The sequence below is a fragment of the Curcuma longa genome, chromosome 10 (assembly GCF_044706935.1).
Source record: "Curcuma longa cultivar G26 ecotype Majalengka, Jawa Barat chromosome 10, ITB_CL_G26_1.1, whole genome shotgun sequence".
Classification (NCBI taxonomy): domain Eukaryota; kingdom Viridiplantae; phylum Streptophyta; class Magnoliopsida; order Zingiberales; family Zingiberaceae; genus Curcuma; species Curcuma longa.
This window is the reverse complement of record NC_133870.1, coordinates 9,905,623-9,920,719: the sequence shown is the minus strand read 5'-3', so window position 1 is coordinate 9,920,719 and position 15,097 is coordinate 9,905,623. Positions and strand designations below refer to the sequence as shown.

Below are 15,097 nucleotides of genomic sequence, written 5' to 3'. Positions count from 1 at the left end.
TTTGCTGCACTGGTTTTGGATTTAAGCAATCCAATCTTTCTCAAACTACGAATCCTTCGTGCCTAAAGGATGAATCGTGAAGCATTTGTTAACTTTTTTACTGGCTCAGATGAACTTGGCCTGCGCCCAATTTCCAAAGTTGGTCCATTTTCTTGAGACTCATGATTAAGTAAGTTCGTGGCGATCTGTTTGTCATGGTTGAAATGTGCCAAACTTGTAGCTGCGAAGAGAGAGAATAGGGAAAGATCAAAGATGTGGTTTTTCTGTGAACAGTAGTGTTTTGATTCTGTTTCTGGTAGTCTTTAGCTCTTTCTACGTGGAGAGAGAAAGCAAGAAAAGGAAGGGGGGAAAGATTTAGGGCAATGGGAGACCTGCGACGAGTCATCGCTTCCGCCGGTCCGCTCCGAAAACCCTAGTTTGGACGCGATGCGTCTTTCTCCCAAGGTATGGAACTCGATCCGATCACCTTTGTCAATTGTTCGGATAGTGAGAAAAATCGAGATTTGGGGGCGATCGACTTGCATTTCTGCAAAACTGAAGAGGGATCTTGTTCCGGTTTCTGTACATTTCGTGCTTGCTTTCGCATCCGTAATTTCTGCAGAACGATGATCTGAGAATTTGGAAGTCATTTTGATCGCTTATGCTTCAGCATAATCGTATGCAAATATGAAATCCGAAGGTACTTCTTGTGTTTGGTTGCATGATCAGATTTTATTTGAAAAGATCTCTTATCTTATTGCATTTGTCAAGACTACTCATCTGAATCTGTATGGATGCACAATGAATGTTTAGGTTCAGTCAGAAGAAATAGAAACTTAAAGTGATCCAAACTTCCTTGGCAAGAAGGCATTGTGTTTGTTTGTGATCAAGAAATGTAAACATCTTTACAGATACTGAAACTAGGGTTCATAAAACTTAGTTCATTTTCACCAAGGTGGAACAAATCAGTAATCTGTACCTGGCTAAAACAGATCTGCTATCAAGATTACAATGATTAACTTGTTCCTGGTTGAATTGTTAAGCTAAAGCTTGTATTTTGCAGCAGTTTTATCTTGTAAAAAGATATCTGTTCCTGTGTGCAAAATAACAGAAACATTACTTGTCTTTTAATAACAAATATAAGTGTTAATTCAAGACCTTAGAGCTGGGCAGATTTCTAAAAGAAACAAATATAATCTTGTATCCATGTTTTAATCTTAGCTATTCATTGTCTTGTTTATCAAATTTCTTCATTTTAATCTGCTAACTTTCAGGAATGTTGCCTGAGTTTAGTCCCAGTGAAGGCAATGGGGCAATGGCCGCTTTACATGATCATTTGATACTATGACTTCCCCTTAGATTGGAATGGGCTATGGTCATCATCTGGGAGGAAGCTCTATAAACTATTCGCAAAATGAGTGTTTACATGAGATGATTCCCGATGTTGATTCCGACAATTTTGATCTTGCTGAAGTTGGCTGTGAGCATATTATGATTGGAAGTCGAACATGCAGTGTCCCATACGAGCTATATGATCTTCCTGATTTGAAAAGAGTACTCTCTTTGGAAACATGGAATCACCAGTTAAATGAAGATGAAAGGTTTTTTCTGGCAACTTTTCTTCCAGACATGGACCAAGAGATGTTTTGGCTTACCGTAAAAGAATTGCTTACGGGCGATGAAATGTTATTCGGAAGCCCACTCCAGAAGTTCTACGCAGGTATGAAGGGAGGACTTTATTCTCCACAAGTTACCTATTTGAGAGAATGCCTAGTTTTCCTGCACAAGAATGAATACTACCATCACGTTCGATCATACCATGAGAACATGCTCCAAGCATTTTCAGAAATGAAGAAATTATGGGATGGATGTCGGCGAAACCTCACTGTTGAAGAAAGAATTCACATTTGGAAGAGCAGGAAGGAAAACGAGCCTAGGTTCTCGGTCGATTTAAATGCATTTCCAGATGAAGACATATTGAACAACTGTGCCAAAGGTGTTGAGAGTTTACCATCATCAAAGAAGGCCTGCTGTGTTAATGAAGGACATTACTCAACAATTCTTTTGAATGGTTTAGTTCGCAACACTAACAGAAAAGGAAAGGGTGTTGAAGTTAAAGCCAAACCTGACAAAACCAGCGCAAAGTCAGGTCGTGGAACCATTGCCAGACAAGCCAGAGCAGCCATCCAAGAGTATGCCAAAAGGCGTTCTGAAAATAAAGCGTAAATATGATCATCATAGCCAGGAGACACCAAGAGTAAACCTGGAACAAATATCTGCATGGGATAATTGTGCACCCAATTTCTTGTCTCAACAATTTACTTTGAAGAAGGATGAAGTTGATATTAGTGAGAAGTCACCCATTTTGTGTCAGATAAATAGAAACGGAAGCACCTTTAGAAGCCCAGAGATGATACATTGTGGTAAAAGACAGGAAATTCCATATGCTTGTACCAAGTTTCCTGAGATCTTCAAAAAGGAACCAAAAATGAGGAACTATGTGAGGCAAGACGGTCCGGAGATATGTAGAAAACAGCTCCTCTTAAGGATTGATCAGAATTTGAGCAATTATGCTTTAGATGCCGGTCACAGTGGGGACTGTCAAAATATGACAAAAAAAACCTCAACTGTCTTAAAGGCTCGACAAAATATATCAATTGAAGAACATTCTGCTGGTACAAAGAAATGTCACCTCCGGCTTGAAGTTGAATATCATAAAGAAACAAGGCTAAATACCACAACCACCGGAGAAGGTTTACTGATCTCAGATGTTCGTAGCGACAAGCATGTGATTCGGAAGAGCCCTTCAGAACTTGTGGGGAATGAATCTAAAATTGATAGAGCTAATGTAGCAGTATCAGGAGCTGAAAAATGCCCCATGTTTCCTATTACATACAAGAGGAAGAAACCATACAAAAAGGTCAACCAAAAGGACACTCTCAAGCAGCAACCACAGGAACCAGTTGCAGTTTGCTTGGATTCAAGCACTCCAAGTGGAGCAGTGAAACCAAAACCGATGGCAATTAAGATCAAGTTCCGAGGCTCGACAGGTCAGAGTGGTTAATGATAACCACCGGCATCGCTTCTGATTGGCATTAGCCTGTGTTAACGCAATGACTGAGAATCTTTATCCATCATCTGCAAATCAATGACTGATAGAGCCTCCTTCCATGAAAGCCATGGCCATTAATTAGAGGTCAATGCACTGCTTGTTAATTAGGCGGCTTTCATTACGAAAATCAAACATACCAACATACTTGATTTTGATGGCTTCCACAAAGAATTCTGTAGGAAATTGGGCTTGCCCTTTGAACTGAGCTCATGGTTGGTTGCCAAAGGAACAGTCAGCAATTACCAACTGCTATGGTCTGGTCTTCATGTGCTTCTAAACTTTTTTGTTCTACATAATTCACCCCTTTCTTCTCTTGGGTTCGATGAAATGTATATTGTTCTGCAAGCTACATCCTGATTTAGATGAAGCTCTGAAATTTCCTCACACTTTTCACTTGTTTGACAAGTTGCACTTGTAATTGAAATGTATGCATGCATTGGTCAAAGGTTTTTTTTTTGTTTCATGATTTCATTTAGTTCAAGGCTTTCATTTAGTTTCAAACTGAAATGATCATGTCACTTGCTCGACTTGCACTTGTTTCATAGATGTGTAACTCACTAAATGTAAATGAGGTTTAATCACTGAATTATTTCTTATTATTATTGCAGAATGACTATTCTTTATTTATTCTATCCTTTACATAAACACAAATCAAAATCCATGTTTCAAGATTTTTACTGTTTTGTCATATCTATTTTTTCCTCTACCATTTTATTGGATTCATTCCGGACCTTTTACTCATCTATCAGGTTGCACTATAATTTTTGTAGCAAATATCATCACAGATTTAACTCTTAAGTACTATAATTATCTGAAGTAATACGCAAAAAAATAATACACATTCGTTTCACTATGCTACTGTATCTTTAGCATTTTGAGCTGCCATTTTGTCTCTCAAAATGTTTTTTTAGTCCTATCATAATATCTTAAGCCGGCTGTTATCCGGATGGAAATCCATTATCAATCACACGTCCATCACACAAAATGACAAGATCTTCATGTTATTATTCTGATAATGAATGAAAAATTTTGAACCAGATCAGTCACCTCCAGAATTAATCAAATCAGAAGAATTAAATACTTAAATTACTCAATAAAAAAATCCATGTTACGGCCTTGACAGTTCTTGAGGTAGAAATGGGGTGATAATGAAGACAAATCAAGATATGAACGCTAATTAAATTATAATAAGATATCTCGCTTAGTAAATAAATTGGTCACGAACCTTGCAACTACGTCACATTTTACAACAGGAGCTAAAGACCGAAAGGAATCAACTGGAGTAGCCATTGCAAGTGCTTTAGCTTCCAGATTTCATCAGAATTGCGGAGCTATGGCAGCTTGTCAGAACTTTGAAAGGATACAGATTACATATGTAAATTCTACCAATTGTTAACCGGAACAAAAAAGAAAGACATTTGGTCCAGTAAGTGAAATCTTGTCAGCTGGGCAGTTCGCATGAATACCTGGTTAACAGGAACAAAAAGAAAGGTATTTGGTTAGAACATCAAATAAGACTTGCAAATAGCTTGTAAGAGAGGTGAAAGGGTTCATCAGCCAACTGCAAGAAAGAAGCATGGCAAAAATAACAAGTAATCTAAGATGATGATGGAAAGGAGGAAAAGAGTGGCCACAAGTGTTTTTATCCTGAAAACTATTAATCTAAAAAGTGGTGATGGACTACCAATTTCTTTGTCAACAATCTCTAGAGGGTTTCAGCATTCAATCATCCCTAAAAATCTCCAAAAAAATCCCTCCACAGAAATTACTTAAGTATTGCCTTCTACCTACCTGCTTTGTTGGTTCCATATTTAGGTTTAAATACCAAGCAGTTTAAGCTGTGCTCCTACATCAACCTCACCTATAAAATATCAAGAAAAAGAAAGGATAAAAACAGAATCACAGATGCCAAAACTGTGATTGGTTTATGCCAAACATTAGCTATAGAAAGCAAAAAAAAAAAAAAAAAAAAAAATCGAGAAACAGGGAAGCTTTGCATGGCTCTTCTTTAAAATCTAGCACTTTGCTTGTGATCATTTTGACTGAAGGATTGTTTATTTGCACTGCTATATTTTAGGGCCTTCAAATGCCTCCTTTCATGTTTTCTATTTTATGGAAGCACAAAAACAAATGTTCCTTCATATATGTCAGGATCCCTGTTTATCTTACCTACTATGTCATTATACACCAGCTTTGTACTTTTTCCCCTACCAGTTATACCATATATGTCAGGATGCCTTGTTTATCTTACCTATTATGCCATTATACACCAGCTTTGTACTTTTTCCCCTACCAGTTATAGCAAATATTAAGGTCAACTATGCTACAGCCCAAGTTAATTTAAACACGAATGAAACTATGTATTCAGCTGTTCAAGTTAATGAAAGTGCAAGTCCCATAATTTCTAAATAAGATGACACAATGTTTAAATACATCAGAGTCAAAATACAGTGTATTAAATGGTAGACAATTTTTTCCTAAACAAACAACTTAATTGGCTATCAGTGTATGGAAGTGCTATGCATAGTGATGAAATAACTACTCATGCATTTCAACTTACTGTAATTTGTCACACTTGCATGAATAAAAGACAAAAATCACATCAAGAAGGCCTACAAATTCCAACTTCTCTGATGGGAGAGACAGTGGCCGGGACTAAAAAATGAGATATTATCCTCCAGAGGATTGTGAACATGACAAGGTCATGATTAACTGACCGATCCCTTTGATTCATCAGTAGTTAATTGTAAACTACCTTCACTAACTACTCTGATACTGGAAGCATCTATGCATTCAATTGGTTTCTTCTCATCATGCCCTTCAGGTTCAGACGTGGGAGGGGTGGTGTTTTCTTGCAAATAATTTCCAGAACCACTGGCATTGCTCGGTAAGTCTTGGTCGGAACCCTGTGCTACTGCTGCTTTAGAAAAATCGTTGTTTTCACCTACCAAACTCTGTGAACGCTCACAGGAATTTTGTTCCTCTGTATCGGACTCCAAAACAGGCACAGTGGCTTCTTTAGTATTTGCCAAGGCTGAACTATCATTCTTGATATGGTTGTGATCCTCACAAGGTTTATCAGAATTAGTACATACAGAACCATTTGTTTCCTCTAAAAGATTACCTCCTATTGCATTGCATGTTACATTATCTTTCTTAACTCCATTAGTCCTCAAATCCTTTTCTGCACAGATTCCTGTTGAGTCCGAAATTGACTCGTGATGGCTGCCACCCAAATTTGAAGAATTTGAATGTTGACACACATTAGGATTGCTTTTGGATAGTGCTTTCTGTTGACAACTCTTAGAATCCAAATCTTCAGTTTTCTTAAAAGCAGCATTAATGCTTGCATTTGGAGCAGATTTTGGTGCTGCAACAGGAGCTCTTGCGACCTTTCCATATTTGGGTGGCAAGGTCTTTCCATTACTTGATGCCAAGCAGCTTGGGCAATGCCATTCTGCTTTGGGAATGCCTTTGCTACCATAAGATTGAAGACATTTCAAATGGTTTCCTTTCTCACATGCATCACAAACAAGCAAACTTTCTGTATCTGAAATCACATTCTTGCATATCTGGCAATTTAGGGAAGCATTCATATAGTCACTTGATGGAGGAATCCAGCTTGGATGATCCAGAACCTTTGATTGCAATATCCTCTGCACACTCTTACTAATGTCATTGTGATTGGTATAAAGAGGTGTAGGAACACATGCCAAACCTTGAGAAGGTTGATGTGCAATATGCAGGTCTCCTTGTCCTGCTTGAACCATAGAAGGCTTTATTTCCTGGTTTTTCATCTGAAGCGCAGATTGGTGAGCATTTACATCAGCAATACCCTCGTACTTAATTAAAGTATGATCCAACATCTTGTTTGGTTGGCTAAACCTTGCCACAGCATCAACAGATGGTGATTGCATGGAAGAGATGGTTGGGATTTTCTGAGGCACATTTTCAGCTACAATAGGAAACAACTTAAACATCAAGAAAAAGATAAGGACATCAAATATTACATGTTAGAAGGAAACCAGCTTCCAAACAACTAGAAAAGAAGAGGATTCACAAAGGGAAAACTACAATTTATATTTGTGCTAAACAAAGGATTGAGCCTTTGGCAGACAAGCCCTTACCAGTATACCATGCCATACTGCCTTGTATCAAACTAAAACATAATTAGGAAACACAAATGTTACTGATACTAATACCACATTGCTATCTCTGACTGGTACCAGTATCTGTTCTTTATTAGACGAACTATGCCTAATACTAATTCACATAAAAATTCAGCAAGGAACACCAAGATATGCTTCGAGATGCAGTTTTCTAGCCTTCAGATATTGGTTAGTAACCATCAGTTTATGGGAAAGAAAATCCTCAAACTCCATCACCAACAAGTGGCCATTGACACGATAAGTATAGATTGTAGAAATAGATAACTTCTATATTCTAAACTCTCATAATTTAACACTTTTCATGATCCTTAATAAAGTTGTGAAATTAAGCAAAAAGGAAGTAAGAAAATTGTCAATGCATTAATGGAGAAGTCAACCCAAACAAACTCAACAAAGTCAGAACAGTTATTGTCAAAAGATTTTACCTTGATTTCGAGTTAGATAAGCTGGCCCTTTATGTCTAGCATTTAATCCATTATGTTCTGGAGGCAAAGCCCTATCAAGCGAACCAGATGAATGTTTTATGGTGTTGGCACCAGCTTGCACATCACTAATCTGTGACTGCTTCAAATTAGCAGCAGCACTAGCCAGCACAGGAACATGAGATGAAAGTAAAGAATTACGAAAGCCTACGGAAGATGTTAGCATAGAACTCTTGTCCTGTGAAAACCTAGAAGCACCATATGCCATGGTACCACGAGATTCAGATTTTACACCAACAGGTACAGGATACTGTAGAGGAGAATGAACTGATGAATGCTCATTTGTTTCCTTGGACTCTTCCATCTGTTGAATCGGACCAAAAGCATAGGTTGTCAGATAAGCGAGTAAACCTTATAGGTATGTAAGACCCACATTTAAGAAAATGTCATATCTCATATCTCACATTCAAACAAATTCCACCATGAAAACTGGAATGCAAGTTATTTTGAATCATTGTGCTTTCCAGGAAAAGCCAAAAGAACATGGATATCATATTAACATGTAATTAAGCGTGTGTAAGCAATATATAACCAAACCTCATTACAATGTTCAGAAATTTCTTTGTATTTTCCTTATGTATTGAAAGAAATCTGAGAATTAACATTGGCATTTCCTACTTAAGAACAATAAAAACAACAAACGTGTAGACTACAATATTACACTATTTCAACACTGGCAATCTTCACATTTCAATAAATAAAAGAATTGGCATAGTTTAGTTCTAATGCGCTGCATGGAATTATAAGAACAAAAAAATGGCATAGTTCCTAAAGAAATGATCTACAGAATGGCAAATATATTTAGCTCCCTGTCAGGAGATATTTTGAGACACCCAGAACAAGAAAGTAAAATAATAATGCCCTAACAGATATGACCTTGAACTTTCAGAAACATAACTCTTCACTTCAGAAATATGGCAGAAGGGGAATTAAATCAGAATGATATGGCAGTCTGCACTATGAAGATGGATATGTTCTTCAAAAGTACACGGCTAATTACCCTTCTCATCATTATTTATAAGATCAATTTGGGTTAACAACTCAAACAAGAGATTGGAGCAAATAGCAGACATATACTTGATGCAACGTCATTATGCGAGTCAGAAGATCCAACATCTACATAAATTGTAATTCTAAGCATAATCTCAGGCTAGTTATGTCTCACTAAACATATGTTCTTCCACCATTGCACTCTGTGTAGGGCTCCCCCGTATCAAGAGCAACAATGGTTATAGGAATTGTATTCCTTTCCGTAAGCGAAGGAAACGAAAGGGGACAGGAAGACGGACCTTTTTCTTGGTCAACATCAACTTCTCTGCAATGGACATCTTGGGTGGCCGGAATCCCAGAGCAGGATCCTTGGACCTATTCAGCCCCAGATCCTCCGCCACGACCCTGACTGCCTCCGTGGAGAAGAGCTCCTTCGGCCTGACGGCCTCGCACATCACCACAAGCCTCTCCCTCGCCTCCGCCACCAGCGCCTTCTCGGCCGCCGTCGGCTCCTTGCCACGGCGCACCTGTCCTACTGCCGACAAAACCATCACGATCTCCGCGACCCGCTTCAAATCCCCGTCGTCCCTCGCCCTCTTCCCGGCCTTCGGAGCCGCACCGGCGGCGGGGCATTCCTCTCCCATCCTCGCGGAGCGGGCCTGCAATGGAAAAACAGATCGAGAGCCATGAGAGAGGAGGGAGATTGGAAACCCTAACGAGACCAAAACGGGGAGAGGTTCAGTTTAAATACCGAATCGCGCGGGAGCCAGACGTGCGAGGGCGTTCGATCGAGCGTTTAGTCGAAGCGACGGCGGTGGGAGTTCGAGTCGGAGGAGAGATTTGAGCAGCAACGAGAGCAAGCATAAACGCGAGGGTGCGGCAACGAGAGGTTCATTTTTCGGCCCCTTCTTTACGTCCTGATGGGATCGGATACTTCTCCTTTCAGCAACATTGGTCATAACATCCGATCACAATCAGCCACGTGTAGTTCGCTGGTAGGTTATCCGCTCCCTCTCTGTTTGGTGTTTTGATCGGGAGGCAGGCTGGCCATGTCCGAGACTCGCTTTGGTGCGGATCGGGTCACGTGTCGGATCTTTGACTGTATTTTTGGAGTTTTGGGATTGAACCGCCACCCAGCAGATACTTGCTGACGGATCGCAAAAATAGGTGACTTCGGATCTTGATCCGCCAAGCACCCATGGCTAAGCTTAGTCATTGCTTTCCTATTTAGGACCACGGTAAATAAGTCTAAGTTGTATCAAATTTTATCTAATTGAGTTAGTTACCGAAACGTTGAGTTAATGAATTAGATTTGTTAAAGTGGATGGAATCCGTCGTAAATTTTATAATATTCAAAAGTTAATCAAATTTTATAATATTCAAATTTATTTAATAAAATAATAATATAAAATGAATTAAATTGTTAAAAATAATTTTTAAAATTTGACTTAATTTCTATTTTATGAGTTTGAGGTTGATTCAAATTTAATTTGAATTTGGACGTATAATTATTATCGAATTCTTAATTCAAACCTATTTGATTTATTATTTAAAAATTTATAATTTTAAATTTATTTGGATAATTATTAAATTTGATAATAAAATTTTAATTATTCATTTTTAATTTATTTATCATATTAATAAAGATTTTATTGATGAATCTAATTCATAAATTTTATTAGTAAATATTAGTATGTACATTTTTCAATAATCTATGAAAGTTTTTAACAGACTACCAAGTAAATCTAGACCATCAAGATAAATAAAAAAATACTTATAACGGGAGATCCAATAGTCCAATATTCTTAAATCAACTTTTCATAGGAGAAAATTCATTCTATAATACACCACAGGTAGGACTCAATCTTAGATACTTAGGAGACTATGCCCTATTATTGCACCATAAGTTCGGGTGTATATTAAAAATAAATAAATAAGTTCGTATTAAATTGAATATTACCTCTAGGATATGGTTGAATTGGTTACTGTGGAATAGATTTATTGAAATGAACAAGAGTTAAATCTCGACGAAATCGAGGCAATGTCCTCTCCCGTAATGGTCAATTATAATTTTTTTAATTTATTTTTCATAGATAATCGTAAAATTTATCGTGTAAAACTGCGAGAATGATGAATTTTATTTTTTATTGAAGTATTAAATTGAATATTAAATTTATTTACAAAGGTCGAGTGAATTGACCGAGCTGGTATTCATGAAGGAGATGAGCTAATTGAAATTGATGGTAAACTTATACAGCAGTTTCTCAGTTTGAGATGACCTATGAAAATCCCAAACTAAATGACTTTTCACAGGGGGGATTGGTCTATGAAGGATTGGATGTCGCACAAATATGGCTAGATGGTGATGAAACTCTTGTAAACACTATTGATCGTGAAGGAAATATGTTGCCCATCAATATGGTCAATGGGCAAGCTATAACACATGATCCACTCTGTGGTGCTTGTAAGCTTTTCTATTAATTGCAAAGTAGTTCATATCAAATTTGAAAATGTTGATGGTTGATCTTTCAGGCAAGTCAAAGATAACTGTTGCTAACTTTGAAAATGTTCATAATGTGATTCCCACATCTCAGTTCTTGGAAACAATTTGAATCTTAGTTGCTAAGGCATACTTGTAAGAGTAATGGCATGATCGTGGGGCCGATCGTGTGGGGCCGCTAAGGTGGCGGATTCCACCTTTTTGCAGAAGAGTTCGTATCAAGGAAAAAAATATCACTGAAACTTACCTATGAAACCCTAATGATCTTTTCACAGGTCAGCTTCAAAGAGTGGCCCATTTATTGCATGATTAGGTTTAGAAACAATAAGATGTCTCCATTCGTACAAACCGCACCAATATTGCAAGCACAAGAAAGAGCATATGAAGGCCTTGAAGCTTAAAAAGCATGAAATCCTTCAACCTATCTTTATTTCATCCTTTCCTTCTAACAATAGTGGATGTGGCTTAACAACACTAAGATAAAGTTTTCTAGTTGGAAACTGAAGCAGCTCTGCCCCACTGTTAGAATTTCAAATTCCCATGGCCCAATGATGGCCGGCAAAGTTCACTAAACCACATCAATTAAGTAGAGGTTATGACTATGAATATAATATAACTTTTATACCTTAGCATTTGTATCATTAGAGCTACAAAGCTCCACTGTGACATCTTTATCTAAGAACTAGAGCCTCTTTATATGTTATTTTCATAACTAATCAATGCATTATGTGAGTTTTTTGCACTTCCTTTCTTCTGCTGAAAAGATGACAGACAGTATATGAAAGTTGTCACCCAAAATCGAATCAGCTGCTAAACATTATTGAGATGCTCATTACTACAGTAATAACTATGATTCTATATATATAAACTGTAGAACGCTCTTCTCCTGGCTGGCATATTCTCAAATGACAGTGATGCATCTATATCTTGTCACTTTTATAGTCAGAAAAAAACAGTTAATGAGCCTTGCTTAAGACAAACACTTTCGCAGTCATCATCATCAAAAAGGAAAAAATTAAAAAAAGAAGTGAAGCATTTGACTGTTCTACATTATCTAAACACAAGCAGTCCTACTGCATAAAACAAAAACATGGTGGCAAAGGAATCATCAGCGCCGTAACAAGTGGAGATTGATCACATCTGAATTAGCAGGTTTAGAAGCAAGAAATATATACTTCTAAAAAGATAAGAATGCAATATTATTTTCTAGCATACTGTGGTAAAAGAGGAGAATTGAATTTTGTTACCGGAGTTCCAATCCTTTATCGCTTGAACTCGATTTCTGAAGACGACGTTTTCTCCAACTCCACTCTTCTGCCACCATATATAAGCAACCAAACATACAAGGAACACAAGGAGCTTGAGCTGCTTCAAGAAGAATAAGAATCGAGTGAGATGTGGAAACAGAGACCATTGAGGCAAACAATCAAACACGTTACCTGCATGGTGTAGGTTGGCTGATCCAAATTCAAATGGATGAGGAGGTGGTGCTGGATTTGGACCAGATCAGGGCGGTTCGCGTCCTGGGCCGCGGAGCCATGGGCTCGGTCTTCCTCGTCAGCGCCGCACCCGACGGTCGCCTCCCCACGCTCTTCGCCCTCAAGGTGTTCGACAAGGGGTCCGCCGCCAACCCCCACGCCCTCCGCCGCGCCCGCTGGGAGCTATCCCTATTGTCCCGCCTCTCCGCCGCTCCCCGTGATCACCACCACCCGTTTCTCCCCTCCCTCCTTGGCTCCGTCGAGACGCCGGACCTCCTCGCTTGGGCGATCCCCTTCTGCCCCGGCGGCGACCTCCACGCCCTCCGCCGCTCCCTTTCTCCTTCCAACGAGGAGGCGTTCTCCGCGGCCGCGACCCGCTTCTACCTCGCGGAAATCGTCACCGCCCTCACCCACCTCCACTCCCTGCGCGTCGCCTACCGCGACCTCAAGCCGGAGAACGTCCTCCTCCGTTCATCCGGCCATATTATGCTCGCCGACTTCGACCTCTCCCGCCACCTCCCTCCCAGATCGACCACCCACTCCTCCCTTCCTCTTCCACTTCCCTCCGACAACCACCGTCGCGCCCACCGGAGGAAACTCACACGCGTGTTCTCCTTCGGCGCCGCGGACGACCAGATTAAGAAAGCGAGGTCCGCGAGAGTCTCTCCAGGGACTCGCCGTGGGACGAGTTCCTCGTCCATCTCGCATTCCGGAGGAGGATCCGGCGGTGGCGACGAGCGGTCGTTCTCGTTCGTGGGGACGGAGGAGTACGTGGCGCCGGAGGTCGTGCGCGGCGAAGGGCACGGCTTCGCGGTGGACTGGTGGGCGCTTGGGATCCTGGCGTACGAGATGGCATACGGACGGACGCCCTTCCGGGGCCGGAACCGGAAGGAGACGATGCGCAACATTCTGACGCTGCCGCCTCTATTCCCAGGCCGGCGGCGCACCGATCTGACTGACCTCATCGAGCGGCTCCTGGTCAAGGATCCGGAGAGGAGGCTAGGGTTTAGTCGGGGTGCGGAGGAGGTGAAGGCGCACCCTTTCTTCCATGGGGTGAAATGGGAGCTTCTGCCGGAGGTGGCGCGGCCTCCGTTCCTGGCGCCGGTGATCGACGAGGAAGAGGAAGTGGAGCGGCAGAGTTGCAACGACGAGAGAGCGGTGGGATTCGACGTCCGCGACTATCTGAAAGAGCTCCGGCAACGAGAGCGAGTGGCGCCGCCGTCGAGCTCGTCGGAGTCGTTGGAGGAGTTCTGACGGTGACTGAAATCATCAATAATTTTTTTAGGTTAAAGTTAAATGGCTTAAAGTAGAACCAAAATGTAGAGCAAGGGTCGATCTGTAATTTTGTCCTATTTATGTACAAACAAATAACAAAAATGACTTGGGTTCTTCAAAGAATGAGAAAAGCTTGAACATGGTTCAACTCGAGTTGGATCGAACTAGCTATATATATTGTCAATTCATTAAAAATCGCCCCTAGTCGACTATTCGAGCCTCTAGTCTATCGAAAAACAAGTTGATTGTCGATTAAACATAATCATTTTTTTGTTTAAACCTTCTATCCAATCGACTAATTAATCAACTAGTACGTTACAACGAAAATTTCAAAATTATAATCTCTTACCACTCTCCCATCTTAAGGATTTGATCTCCCTCAAGTACACCGAGCTCTTTGTCAAGCTTCTAGTCCACGAAATTCCTCCTCGAGCTTTAATACATCAACTCGATCCAAGCCAAACTCTCGAGTTAATGAGTCCAACAACTCGATCCTATCAAATCCATCGAACTCTTCACTCGATTCGAATCTCAAACCCTCAAACACACAATCTCTATGATAACCACTTAACTAACCAACTTGGTCTAATCGAGTCAACAAGCTTCACGAGCTCCATGTGCAATCTCCAATCAATTATTAGGACAACTTGCCCATATCAAACAATAAAAAAGCATCCAACTTTAATCAAAATAATCCTTAAATCAAACCACAATAATAATATTATTATTTCCTCAATAACTATGGAACATTGTAATTAATGGCATTAATATAAATGTTATGCTAATTGAGTACAATAGCTCAATTATAAGCCAAACTATTGTAATAAGATGTGTTGCCCCTAAAATTCTTAAAAGAATAAATAAAAGAATCAGAGTTTAAATCATAATAGAAGCTATATCTCTAAATATGTATAAGCGGTGCTATGAATTTTGTAGGATCGAGTGCATGTGAGAGGGGGGTGAATCACGTGCTTTTAAAAAAAAATCGTTCATTTAAAATCAGAGTTGAAAAATTCGTGCTTTGAAAAGCGTGCAGCGGAAAATAAATACGAAGCGTACGAAAGACACAAGACACAAGTAATTTTTTTACTTCGTTCGGAACCGTCGACGAC

At 39.8% G+C, this 15,097-nt stretch overlaps 2 protein-coding genes and 1 pseudogene across 2 annotated transcripts; 2 read left to right on the top strand and 1 right to left on the bottom strand.

Moving 5' to 3' along the window:
• Nucleotides 1-381: 381 nt before the first annotated feature.
• LOC141836586 (uncharacterized) lies at nt 382-3,533 on the top strand (annotated as a pseudogene).
• A 677-nt stretch (nt 3,534-4,210) lies between these two features.
• On the bottom strand, nt 4,211-9,557 carry LOC141836485 (uncharacterized). Its single transcript, XM_074723987.1, has 5 exons — nt 9,484-9,557; nt 9,032-9,391; nt 7,686-8,046; nt 5,652-7,046; nt 4,211-4,557 (listed from the first exon to the last, which is right to left on the bottom strand). The coding sequence occupies exons 2-4, from the start codon at nt 9,374-9,376 to the stop codon at nt 5,800-5,802; spliced, it is 1,953 nt and encodes a 650-aa protein (XP_074580088.1). The 5' UTR covers nt 9,377-9,391; nt 9,484-9,557; the 3' UTR covers nt 4,211-4,557; nt 5,652-5,799.
• Nucleotides 9,558-12,698: 3,141 nt separating this feature from the next.
• LOC141836714 (serine/threonine-protein kinase UCN-like) lies at nt 12,699-13,964 on the top strand. The gene has a single exon (XM_074724229.1). It carries the CDS (start codon nt 12,705-12,707, stop codon nt 13,962-13,964), a length of 1,260 nt encoding a protein of 419 aa, XP_074580330.1. The 5' UTR covers nt 12,699-12,704.
• Nucleotides 13,965-15,097: the final 1,133 nt, after the last annotated feature.

Bases quoted from the DNA above. Each gene is read 5' to 3' on its own strand.
- LOC141836714 (XM_074724229.1), top strand. From the start codon at position 12,705: ATGGATGAGGAGGTGGTGCTGGATTTGGACCAGATCAGGGCGGTTCGC.
- LOC141836485 (XM_074723987.1), bottom strand. From the start codon at position 9,376: ATGGGAGAGGAATGCCCCGCCGCCGGTGCGGCTCCGAAGGCCGGGAAG. The intron at 8,047-9,031 runs GTCCGTCTTCCT...CCGATTCAACAG, and splicing joins TGATGTTGACCAAGAAAAAG to ATGGAAGAGTCCAAGGAAAC. The intron at 7,047-7,685 runs GTAAAATCTTTT...TTCCTATTGTAG, and splicing joins TTATCTAACTCGAAATCAAG to CTGAAAATGTGCCTCAGAAA.